The sequence below is a fragment of the Astyanax mexicanus genome, chromosome 17, assembly GCF_023375975.1.
Source record: "Astyanax mexicanus isolate ESR-SI-001 chromosome 17, AstMex3_surface, whole genome shotgun sequence".
Taxonomy (NCBI): Eukaryota; Metazoa; Chordata; class Actinopteri; order Characiformes; family Acestrorhamphidae; genus Astyanax; species Astyanax mexicanus.
In genome coordinates, this window is record NC_064424.1 from 44433133 (window position 1) to 44446843 (window position 13711).

General features: G+C 39.8%; 1 protein-coding gene across 3 annotated transcripts in view; it reads left to right on the top strand.

Annotated features, from left to right (window-relative positions):
* Positions 1–13711, top strand: part of rxraa (retinoid X receptor, alpha a) — a 270194-nt gene that overhangs the window by 188791 nt on the left and 67692 nt on the right. For all 3 annotated transcript variants that reach the window (XM_049466149.1, XM_022676562.2, XM_049466148.1), the window contains exon 3: positions 11477–11715. In XM_049466149.1, coding sequence (XP_049322106.1) covers positions 11477–11715 — 239 coding nt within the window. The remainder of the gene's footprint in view (positions 1–11476; positions 11716–13711) is intronic.

Sequence of the window (13711 nt, forward strand, 5' to 3'; positions counted from 1 at the left end):
AGTTCTCCCCTGCTGTCAGCTTCTCCTCTGTAGAGACTGTGGAGGAACGCTGAAGGTGAACAGCTGCTAATGGACCCTCAGCTGGACGGAGCTCTGGCTCTGGGCGTCTGCTCCATTCATAATGCAGGAGGCTGACTGCAGGCCAGCGAAATCTCACATAGCGGAGGAGACACCTAAACCAGCCTCCAGGAGCAGCGAGGGAGTGAAGGAGAGGGTAGATTTAATACACAATCAGTCCAGCATTTACATACCTGCAGTTATTTTATGTTTGCTGTTATTGTTTTTATTCCTAATCGTGGCAAATTGCAAAAAATTAAGTCTTTAACGTCTTCAATGTATAAATAATAGGGCCCTATTTTAGTGATCTGTTGGTGAGCCATCAACCGTGCACCATAGAGCCGGATTCTAATTGTGTCAGTGTGTCTTTGCTATCATAACAGCAGGAAAAGTACACCTTGCGCCACTCAAAATGCACAAAAGGCATGTACTAATTCTCTTAATTAATTATGGGTGTGTTTTGGCCATAATGTGCCAATCATTAGCCATTCCCTTTAAAGTTATATGCAATATAATATCATGATATTATTTTAGTGTTTTAACCCTTGTGCGGTGTTCATATTTTTGTTACTCCTTTACTTTGTTACTTGTATTTAATTCAGAAAAATTAAGCAATTTTACATTAAAAAGCTTTACACATGCTCGCTTACATGGTTAATATTTGCGCTTTACCTTTCTTATGTTACATTTCTTTCAAAAAGTGCTACTCTTTTTTTATTAGTTTTTTTAGTAAAGAAAATGAATTTAACTCAAGATATGAGTAGAAAATTTGTTTAGTTTCAAATTTACAAATGAAGCAATGTTTATTAGCCCTTGGCCAAACATACTGTATGTAATATAAATGTGTAAGGGGTGGGTACAGTGTGTGTTTATCGAAAATGTGTTTTGATATATGTTTTTCACAAATAATGAGCCAATGCCAATGAGTTTGGGTTAGAAAAAATATTTTTTTAGTATCATTTGATGACAAATGAAAACGAGTCCCACAGATCGAACACCACAAGGGAGGGAACCAGGGTACAACTTTTTTTTCTACTGTTTGTATAAAAAATAAAATTCACACTGTTCTCATTTCCCATTATATAAAGTCTACTAGAGACAGATTACACTGTATTTGTCCAGTATCATTTATTTCACTTTAATCCTGGATAAATGCAGAGCATTATTAGTATCATGACATGTTGGATCTTTGACTTTCTGTTGCTTTCTGTTTCTGTTAGGGGTGTGCCGCAGCATATTGATGCAATAATATCGCCAAATAAAATGTCATATTCATTTTGTTGCAATAGTGTGTTCTTGACTTTTTAAAATAAAAGTCAGGCAGTCTTCACCTGCAGCTCAAATGCAGCAGATCTCGCTGTGTGGCTTTTATAAAAAGATATTATAAGGAGAAATTCTAAATTATTAGCACTGAGTACTGTGTATTATTTATATGAGAGAAAATTCTATTATATCAAAACCATTCAATATAAATTTTTCAAACATACCTGGCCTGCCTAATCGGCTCACGCAGTTGGGGGAGAGCAACTGCAGCGTCAAGTGGTCTGTGAACAAGCCTAGTTTCAGAATTACTGTGACTGGTCCAAATTAACAGACCGTGTCAAAATAAAAGTCACTAAAATAAATGAGCAAACGCACTGGGTCAAAAATAAAAATCATTAATGCGAACAAACTGTGTCTAAATAAAATTCACTAATGAAACCATGTCAGAATAAAAGTCACTAAACTAAAGTCTGACATAACTAACTGAAAGCTTGTAGTAAAGTACTTCGGACAGGAGTACATCTCATCTTATATATATCTAAATCAGTGTTAGCAGCCGTTCTGCAGATTACATTTAGTCCTTATTTGAATGTCTTTCATAGTTGAACATCTTCTCAGATTCTAGATAAGCAAATCCTGTAGCTGAGCTAAACACACTGATAAAGACACACTGATGAGCTCTTTGTTTATTCAGTAGTCGGGATGTAGTGCTTCCTATCTCTTCTTCTTTTTGCTTTTTAACCAAAAATCTCCTGCTAAAAGACCGAAGAAATGAAGAATGCTTTAGTTTGAGTGTGTTTTTAAAGAGTTTTTAAGTCTCCCGTGTCGGAGCGGCGCGCTCCAGCATGCAGAAAGCTATTAAAATCATTTCTGGACTTATTTTACTTATCGTGATGTGTGTGGCTTGAAGGAATGCGAGAGAGAGGCCGCTTTGTTCTCGGAGAGAGAAGAGAGAGAGAGAGAGAGAGAAAGGAAGGAGAGATAAAGCGCGAGAGAGAAAGAGAGAGCGAGAGAGAAGGAGGGAACGTGTTGTTGTTGAACTTGTTGGTTCTGAAAGCTCATCTTATCAACCTGAGGTCTGGGAACGAGCATGAGGATTCTGTTAATGAAGCTACACTGTTCCTTTTCAAGTGCACACATTAGTCATGCAGGCAGCTCGCTGGCAGGCCTGGTCGGTGTGTGTGTGTGTGTGTGTAATGTGTGTGTGTGTGTGCGTGTGTGTGAGTGTGTGTGTTGGCGTCCATGTGTGTGGTCTCTGAATGACAAAAAGACATGGGGAAAGAGGGAGTAACTCCATAACTCCAGCCGCCCTCCCCCCCCCCCCCCCCCCCCCTTCACATAATCAAGTTTTTTTTGTTTCCATGATTGTGATGTATCTACTGAGAGGCCATGTGTGTGTGTGTGTGTGTGTGCTTTTGGCCACAGTCTGGATCTGTGTGTGAAATAACATACATTATACGTCCAAATGTTTATTGCCTCCTAATCTAATGCACACAGACTGCTTGTCTACTCTCTGTAGGGCTGCAACTAATGATTATTTTGGTAGTCGATTAATCTGCCGATTATTTTTCGATTAGTCGATTAATCAAAGATTATTTCTGCCATCTCTAAAAACGATAGAAACAGCAGAACATGAGGTTTAAATGTCATTTAAATATCTGAATTTGGTTTAAACATGAACATTACTGATATTTAGAAAGTAGTCGTCAAATTTAAATAATCGTCATTGCCGATTATAGCGACTAATCGTTGCAGCCCTAACTCTCTGTGGAGAAGTATTGCCAATAGAATAGGACTCTATGGAGAAGATGTTGATGGTTGGTGTGGTGCTGTTGGTAACACCAGTGGATAACACCACCCCTGTCAGTGAGCTACCACATCAGGTGGGAGACTAGGGTTCAATTCCCAATCTGGGTAAATGAATGCTGCGCTACACCAATAAGAGTCCTTGGGCAAGACTCCCAACACGAGATTGACCCAAAACTCTGTAATAGAAATAACCTCGTAAGTCACTTTAGATAAGAGTGTCAGATAAATGCTACTTTTTTACTGTTTTTAGCCAAAGAAAAAAATTCACACTGTTCTCATTTCCCATTATAGTGTATATCTACTAGAGACAGATTATGTATGTCCAGTATCATTTATTTTACTTTAATCCTGGATATATGGAGATATTTGAAGTGCATTATTATTATTAGTATCACGACATTCTGGATCATTGACTGATTCTCTTACAAATCTGATACAATTCTAGTATTAGTTTTTTTTACATCTCAGTAATATCTCAGGGGTGTGCCATATCATATCATCATATCGTGTGTAATAATAAAATAAAATTTTCGTTTTGTTGCAGTAGTGTATGCTTGAAATATTGTTTTTTTTTTTTTTTTTCCTTTTGATTCAGTGTTCATATCAGTTATATCACCAAGAGTATCGTTATCGCGAAAATATCCTTTCAATTTTGTGATATTGTTTTAGGGCCATATCGCCCACCCCTTGTGGCCAAGATGATGGAGGATTTTTTTTTATTTTTTGGAGGTGCTCTTTCCAGCGCTGATGAGAGGAGTGTTGTATATACAGTAGAGCTGGATTTTAGATTCAATTTGGAAGCAGTTGTGGATCCGTTCCCACCGGAACTCACATACGCTGCTCCCACACACTGTAGTGTAGTGAGTCTGTCTGATCCGGCGCGAGATTTATACACTGCCTTGATCTCATTACCTCAGTGCAGACAGACGGAAGTGGGAGAGAGAGTGTGTAGTGTGTGAGTGTGTAGTGAGAGTGTGTAGTGTGAGAGTTTGCAGTGTTTTTGGGTGGGCCGTGGGTGTGGTATTTACAGTACGGCTCTGGGCAGTGACAGTAATCTGGTTTAATTTGCCGCGTTGTTTCTGTCGAGTGTGTACCTGTGTGCCGGAGCCGATCGGAGGCCGGCGTCAGGCTCAGCAGCAGTGCTCCTCTCTTCCTCTCTTCCTCTTTTCCTCTCTTCCCTTTCTCAGTCCGTTCACGCTCACGCTGGCAAGATGAGAAGAGCTGGAGGACTGCCACTGCTCTCCCGACGCTGCCAGCGATGTGTTTTCTTCCCCTCTCGTTTTTTTGTCTTCTCTTATCTCATCTAGGGAGCCTGTTTATCCTGGGTGTGCTGCAGGTAAAACAAGCCCCTGATGAGACTTCCAGTGCTTCTTCTCAGACAGGCTTGTAAAACATGTTTCTCTTTCCAGCCAAACAGGTCAGGAGGAAGACGGCAGCGGGGGGGATGTGGAGGGCGTGGGAAAAAGAGGGAAGGGAAGAGGGATACGGAGGGAATGAACTGTGCTGCTGCTTCCAGCTGCAGAACGGATAGCAGGGAATGAATCACAGCAGCAGCAGCAGAAGACAGTGTGACACTATTGTTTTGAGCATGCTGTTTAAGTACAGTATTAATAAACTGAAATATAATGTGCACCATTTATTTTCTCCTTAAAGTAAGATGTGTAGGGCTGCAACGATTAGTCGATATAATTGACAGTGTCAATCAATTCAATTTGTTGACTACGAATTTCATTATCGACTAATCGTTCATCAGTAACAGTTCCACATTACACAAAGTGCTGGTGACAGAAACGCAATTCGAGAGGTGATTACCCTTATAAAGGGTTTATAAATGATTTATGAATTAGTGTATTAATTATTATTAATTAGGTTGTAAATGCTTTAAAAACCATTGTTACACAGTTACAACACATCAGTTGAAAAGTCAACAGTGATCCGTTGTTTGATTAGTCATTTAATTCAACTTAGTCATTTAATGTATAGTAAATAGTTAAACATACTTACAAATAAATTAATATGACAAGTTTACCGAAAACACAAAGAAAGGTCATAAAGATAAATGAGTGTGGAATCAAATGTACAAATGTATAGCTCACTGTCGACATTTCTATTTATGTGTTATAATATATATATTTATTAACTGCTTATTAATGTTTTTTTTAAGTATTTGCAACCTGATTAATAACCATTAATAAACAAATGAATAAACCATTCATAAACCCTTTATGAAGGTAGTCTTATTTTAAAGTGGTACCAAGATTACATATCTACTGACTACATATTAATACTTTCCACTAAATAGTTATTTAAACAACATCTAGAAATTTAAATGCCTTTTAAATCTCATGCTCTGCTGTGTTTCTATTGTTTTTAGAGTTAAAAAACATGGCAGAAATAATCATTGACCGATTGACTTATCGACTAACGAAAAAAATAATAATCAGATTAGTCAACTACCAAAATAATCATCAGTTGCAGCCCGATTGATATTACTTCGGTGAGGTAACCAACCTAAGACCTAATAATTTTTGGAAAATCCTGTCATTTCACTCTTCTGCCAAAGTCTATATGATTTTTTCAGCCCTAGTGACAGTACTGTGTCTCCCAGCTTGCCCAGAAAAGCATGTGTAAGGCGTGTTCTGTAGAGGTGACTCACAAGAGCACAAATGATACTTCTCAGCTTTCGGTTTAAGTTCTTATTGAGTTCTATTTTGTGTTGGACTAATAACACAATTTGATTTGAATGTGTGATGATTTCAGATACTGTCTGATGATCAGTCAGCAGGGCCTCTTTGATCTCAGATAAAATAGTGAATAATACACAAAATACACAGACCCAGAATTTCTCTCCTCTGCTTTATTCTGCTTTGTTCTGTTCTTGTGTGGTGTGTTCTATTTTCCACCAGCTGTGCCCCCTGTGGGAGGGGATTAGGGAAGGGCCCCTTTCATCCATCTGTAATCCTGATCTGTGAATTCGGCCCTGACAGAACGGAACAGACCATCAACCTCAACCACAGCTTCACACAGTACACTCTGTGCACTGCCAGATACAAGTTTAGATACGATTGGAAGCACCAAGGTGTTTAATAATTTAATTTGTTGAGTGTTTAGACCTTAATACCTACAGTACCATTCAAATGTTAGGACACATCTTAATGGATGGATGGATGGATGGATGGATGGATGGATGGATGGATAGATAGTCCAAAAACATAGATATCAGGTAAAGTGGATGTTTTTAAATTTGTACAACCTAACGTGGACAGTCATTTCCGGTTGAGAGTACGCTGTGCATGATTGGCTGCCACTTCTTACCAATGTGTACGTAGAAGGTCATCGTAAGCATGCTCGACTGATTTGAGTGGCAAAAATGTGCTATATAAGTGTAATTGCTTATACACAACAAAGTCATTTTTGTGCAAATCTTGTAATATAACTTTACTGCTTCAGTCCATATGATCCTTTCACTCTAAATGACAATTTCCTCAATATCTCTCAGCTTGCCCAGAAATGCATGTGTGATTTAAAAGGTCAGTTGATGGATAGATCTGAAGATATGCAGACAGAAACCCCACACTGATGAGAGAAAGGTCAATGAGTTCAATAGAAAATGTCCAATAACTACTGCAAATAACCACTCTGGACCTTAAAAGGCTGGAGAAGCTTAGCTTGTTCTGATAAATCTGGATTTCTACAGTATTTTGCTTTAATCCATGAAGCAAACTTGCCTTGTTTTAAAAGTGCAAGTTGGTGAAAGTGGTGTAATGGAGTCGGGAATGTTTGCTTGGCACACTTTGGGCCTATTAATACCAGTCAGACGTCTTCACTTGAAAATGTATTGTTGCTGACCATGTGCATCCATTCATGTCCACAATTCATCAATTAGTTCTGTTTTCTGAATCCAGTACTCTGTTCTTATTGACTGTGTGTAGACTGTATAAACTCTAAACTGAGTATTAATATGAGTGTAGATATTCTCTTTTTCACACACACACTCACACACACACACACACACACACACACACAAAGTCGCTTATATTTGATCCAAGGGCAGAGGCACTTATGCATGAAGAGCAGTGCATTCATTTATTCATTTTGAGCAGAAGCACAACCCTCCCCTGTGAGAACACATAAAGTACACCCTGCACACACACACACACACACACACACACACTCACACACACACACACTCACACACTCCATCACACAGGCCTGTACCAGCACCCCTGCTGCACTTCTGCCAAACGTGACACAGCAGACTGGAGTGTGATGGTCCCGCAAGCCAGGAAAGTCCCTGAACACACACTTACACACACACACACACACACACACACACACACACTCAGAGACACACACACACACTCAGACACACACACTCCGTCACCTACTGGCAAGGAGAGAAGTCCTGACTGACTCTTCATAAGCTGAGCCCTTTGCTCTGCTTCTGTGGCCCACTGACAGATTGGCATCAGACGGCTCGCCGTAATGAAGCATGGCATCTGTGGGCCAGAGGGGTTGATTTATTTTGCAAGAGCAGAGGATGAGCTACATTTATGACTTTGTGAGGCTTTTATTTAGTTTGTGACACAATATAGTTCAAAATATAATGTTTATTTTACTTTTTTCAAAAATTTAAATGTTATCTAAAGCGCTTTCACTATGATCAGAAGATTGTTGATCGCTGGTTTGAATCCCAGGCATGCAGCTTGCCATCAGCTGCCGGAGCCCTGAGAGCATTGATGGCTGGCATCTGTGGGCCAGAGGGGTTGGGGGTTTAAGTCTGCTAGAGCAGAGGATGAGCTACATTTATGACTTTGTGAGGCTTTTATTTAGTTTGTAACACTAAATAGTTCAAAATATAATGATATTAAAGAAGGACTATGTAGCATTTTACCTTAAAGGTGAACTGTGGACTTTAGTTGTAGTAAAACATGATAAAAAGTTCTTATCTTTGATGAGTAGCTCACCTCCGTTCTCCCACAGCGTTCAGAGATCCAGAAATTTTAACAGTAGCTCCACACCTCCTTGGTAGAATCCGAAGAGCCCTGACATTTAAAACAAAGCATTAATAACTTAAAAAGTGCACAAGAAGCTTATTAAAAACCTCTGTTTACATCCCATAATGCTAGCTTCAGCTCCGAGCACCGCCATGTTTGTATTGATAATGTCTTAGACATTTATAAACAGAGAATTCTCATAGTGAAGTGTAACCGGTGCCAGGAGGCAGGCTATGCGAAATCTTTGTATATATATGTCTATGTAATTATCAGTACAGTAATGGCGGCGCTCGGAGCTGAAGCTAGCGTTATGGGATGTAAACAGTGCTTTTTAATAAGCTTCTTGTGCACTTTTTAAGTTATTAATGCCTCGTTCTAAATGTCAGGGCTCTCCGGATTCTAGCAAGGAGGTGTGGAGCTACTTTGAGCTGGATAACGGTGTAAAAAGCAGATTATCAGGTTAAATTATGCCCTGTGTCACCCAGTCTGAAGGGTGTTTGTTGGACAAACTGTTAAAATTTCTGGATCTCTGAACGCTGTGGGAGAACGGAGGTGAGCTATTCATCAAAGGTAAGAACTTTTTATCATGTTTTACTACAACAAAAGTCATTTTCACATTTTACACCAGATTTCTCCTTTAATATAGCAGCTTTAAAATAACTGTGATGCTGGAAGGACTGAAATGTATTTGGCTGAAGTCTAAAGTCTGAAAGCAGAATGTGGAGGAAGTGTTTGGTCTTGGCCCGTGTACAACTGGGGCAAAGGGGTACCATAACCCCCCCCCCCCCATCCACACCTCATCCACCACTTCCGAAGTGCGCCTTTGGCCTGGAATCCTTCAGAGGCGATGACCAATGACGTCTGTTGTTCTGGAACAAGAAGTGCTACTGAAAAAACATCACCGATGGGACGTGCAGTTGTTCTCAACTATCACCTAATTCAGTTTTGCACGGGTTTAATTCCTGTATACGAGCAGAATAGTTTGGTTATTTATGAGATCGGCCTGTGAAAAAAAGCTGCCCTATGATCTTGCGTAACAGCATTTGATCACAAACCTCAAATTGTTCCATTTTAACCCTTTATAGCATGAATTTTTCATATATTTCGATTTCAAGAAACACTATTTCAGCATGAATGTCTATAAACTTCATGTTGTCTTGAGTCAACAAATTAAAAATCCTTATTTTAGAATAAGTAAACGACAACAAATCAGGTAAAACCTGCTTTAAACTATCTGTATATATATATACATATTTGAACTATATAAATAAATCGGTACAGTGTGATTATCAAAAAAGTAGTTATAGACAATGAATTTATAGACAATGTCAGCTTGGGTGCATTTAAAGCTGATGTGTGTGTGCTTTTTTTCCTCCAAATAAAATACATTTAATGCCACAGATGATTAAGGAATAGACTTATATCTATATATATTGATTTAAATAGATTTTTTACATTTTTTCAATTTAAATTTTAGCATCTAGTGCTTATTTTTTATATTTTTCCAAAATTCATGATAATAAATTGACCATTAGAAATGCTCCAAAATTAAGAGCACCAAGTTTTCCAGAGCTTTAAAGCGCTGCCACTATGATCGGGAGATTACTGGTTCGAATCCCGGTCATGCAGCTTGCCATCAGCTGCCGTAGCCCTGAGAGAGCACAATTGTTCTTGCTCTCTCTCTGGGTGGGTACAGTAGATGGCGTTCTTCTCTTTCACCTCATCACTCCTAGGGTGATGTGGATCAGCACAAGGCTGCGTCTGTGAGCTGATGTATCAGAACCGAGTCGCTGCGCTTTCCTCCGAGTGAGGTTTAATTCACTTGCTAAGCCTATAGACAGCTGTATACATCATGCATTTCTGGACAAGCTGAGAGATGCATAAGCAGCATCTGAAGTGAAAGAAGCAGTAGTAGAATAGAGTGATGCTGTTACAGGATTTTACACTAATATGACTCGAGTAACGCAGAGTTACACAGTTCTCACGAGAGATCTGGAGATTTCACGCTCCACCAAAGTTCCACAGTGCAGCAGCGTCGTTCTGAGCCGGAGTGGCCGTGACTGAGACTCCACCCTCTGTAATATGAACAGGATTTATGGTCCTGCTCTCTGATCTGTCCTGATGGATGGTGACAGCGTGACGGACAGGTTCAAGGCGAGCCGGGTCGGAGAGAGAAAGAGAGATAAAGTGATGGAGCGTGACAGAGGAGTGAAGTGGGTCAGAGAGTGAGAGGCTGGCAGTGTAATCGCTGGTGCTAATGACCTTGCACCTTTTAACCTTTTCCACTCTGGATTTCACTCTTTCTCTCTGTGTCTGAAATTCTCTTGGCAGGATGATTAGGAGAATTGATGTGTGTTGGTGAATCTTTCGTTTATTTTTGATTAAGATAAGCAGATTTTGAATCTGATCTCTGATTGGCTTAATATAGTATTTAATTAATTAGGTATTTGCACCACGTCTAATACCAGTGGCCTTATTTTATTAATTTATAGTGCACTGGTCAATTACGCATCATTAATTAAGCTGTATTAAGGGTGTGTTGGTTCGAATATGGTGTCAGTTGCCATTCCCTTTAAAAGCCAGAGGTACTCTGACTTTGGCACGTTCTTATCTTAACATTGTCGGACTTTCGTGCGTCACAGCGTAGGATACTGAGCTGAAGGTGCGCCAGCAGATAATTTAATAAAAAAGCAATGCTATTTTATTTTTTATTTTGTTAATATTTTTTTTTTGCTCTTTATTTATGCACAATTTTGAAATACACAACAACCATTTGGAATAGGTAAACAAGTCACAGTTTTGAGAAAGGGAACACATAATTAGGAGGATGAGAGAACAAAGCAGCAAAAGGAAAAGAAAAAAAAATTACACATGAGGTCACAGAATAGCTGGGTTTGACAATTCCATATAATATATTTTAATCAAAAGTCAATATGTGCTATGTTTTAGTTTGGTTACATAAACACACCATTTACCTCATCTCTTTATTCTGTTTATTGTTGATGTAAAAGCATTGGATTTTCTGTTGAATGTTGCCGGGGTTTTAATCAGTAAGTGGCGCACCTGTCACTTTTCCCGCCGCCAAGATACAAGAAACATGCCAGAAATTTATCTGAACACACTTCACTTCCAGACCACCACACCAGACCATCAGTGCAGATTTATTCCTAAAGTCTGATGCTATTTTAATGGCGCAGAATGCAATCAAATCCTCACAGCAATGTTCCAACATTTAGTAGGAGAGTGTGTGTGTGTAATTCTCTGTCCTACACAAGTATATGTATTATCATAAATGCTCTACAGTAACAACACTAACTCCTTCTCTCTCTCTCTTTCCGTTTTTCTCACAGACTCATCAGGTCAGGTGACCTCGTCTCCCCTGAGCTCGCCTACGTCTCACCGTGGGATGCACCCGTCATTGCTCAGCCCGTCTTCCATCGGGGCCTCTGGGTCTCTCCATTCCCCCATCAGCACCCTCAGCTCACCCATGAACGGCCTGGGCTCTCCTTTCTCCGTCATCAGCTCTCCCATGGGCCCCCACTCTATGGCCTCCCCCGGGATGGGCTACGGCCCCAGCGTTAGCCCACAGGTAGGACTACAGTGTTAGTTAGTAAATGAGGTATTAACACAGTTTTAATATACAGATAGATATTATATCTTATGCATAACGTTAAGTAGGTTCCCTTCGTGTTGCCATAATAGATCAGACCTACTGAGACATGGACTCTACAAGACTTAAAACGTAAAAGTGTCTTTTAATATCGGGTATCAAGACCTCAATCAACTTTGGTGGGGCCCTGAGGTGGGGCCTGCCTCGATTGCACCAGTGAACCACGGGGCACCAATATTAGTTGTCTTTTCTTGTACCACTTTGGGAATATTCTGACCATTTTATACTGAAAACAGCACTAAAAACCTGCCAGTCCCAGTATTTTAGCCATCATATAAGGAGGACATTCCTGGGAAACACTTGCTGTGTGTGGGCGAGCATTATCCTGCTGAACAAAATGCTGGTTGGAAGCTGGAAGCCCTGCCATGGAGCCCAACACATTTATTTGGCTGCAGGATGTCCTGCACATATCTCTGAGCTTTTAGTATCCAAATGTGATACTCAATGGCTCCCCAGATCATCACACCAGCAGTTGGCGCAGTGTGTTACTCCACAGCAAATGCAGGTTTGCTGGATTTGTTGGAAAAGACAGTGCCGTTCCAGTATGTAGCAGTCCTGTTTTGGTTGGTTGCCCGACAGTCTAAATCACAGGCAATTCGTTAAAAAGTCCATTCTTCTCCTCTCTGTCCAAAGATTTGACCCATCTCAAAGTCTGTCAGCTGGGCACAGTGTCTTTTATAGTGTTGTAGAGGCATGTCTAGCAGATAGCGATCTCTCACCAGGAGGTACGCTACCCCAAAGTAGCGCCTAAGAGCATTTTTTTAGGGCATCTTAAAAAAATTAGAATATCATTGAAAAAGTTACTTTATTTCAGTAATTCAGTTCAAAATGTCAGTGTGAGTGATGATTATGGCTTACAGTCAATGAAAACCCAAAAATCAGTGTCTCAGAGAAGTTGAATATTATGTAAGAACCATTGGTGCTTTTGGCAGTGTGGGCAGTGCGCCAAGTCCTGCTGGAAAATGAAATCTGTCGACTTGTCTCTCCAAACCATCACTGATGATCAGTAAATTTTACATTTCATTTGTAAATCAAGAGAGGCACACAGTCCAAACTGCTTGAGGTCTAGTGTGAAGTTTACACAATCAGTGATGCACTAGTAAATATATATATATATATATATATATATACATATATATATACAGGATAATCAATTCTTTTCACATTTTTACCCGTCTGTTATTTAATGCGGTGTGTATATATATATATATATATATATATATATATATATATATATATATACCCTGAGCGCTTCACCAGTGGAGCTTTATTTAAACATGCTAATGCTGCTGTATAATTTCTTTCCTCTGATTCGCTCAGCTCTCTCTCGTCCATTCCCTCGTTGAGTGTTTTTCTTTCCTCTCGTCCCACTTCACTGCCTTTCGTCTCAATTGTTCTCATTTCCTGTCTTATTCTCTCTCTCTCTTTCTTTTCTTATTCTCTCTCCTTTACTCTCGCTTTCTCTCTTTCTCTCTCTCTCTTTCTCTCTCTCTCTCTCTCACTTTCACCCTTTTGTTCCGTAAATAGGCCTCCACATTTCTTTGCCATTTAAAAAAAGACTCACAATTAAGACATCAAAGCCTTCGGTGTCCCAGTTTTCTTTCAAAGCTGAATCTGAAATGGAAAAAAAAGCTTCCTCAAATTCAAGCGTTTCTCTCTTTTTTTGTGTTTGTGAAGAATTGAAGAGAAAGAGCTCTCAGCCGGTTTGTGACTGCTGACTGCAGCGTGTGCTGGAGCTGTTCGTCTCACTTTGTTTCCATTTCAAATGATTGTGTCCCGTCTCTAATAGAGTCAGCAGAGTGGATTAAGGACACACTGCTGTAGTGTAATAGTGTTCTCTCATTTCTAGGAGGTACAGTAGACACACACACACACACACTCACACATCATCTTTAGCTGCTCCTCTGCTGTGTAG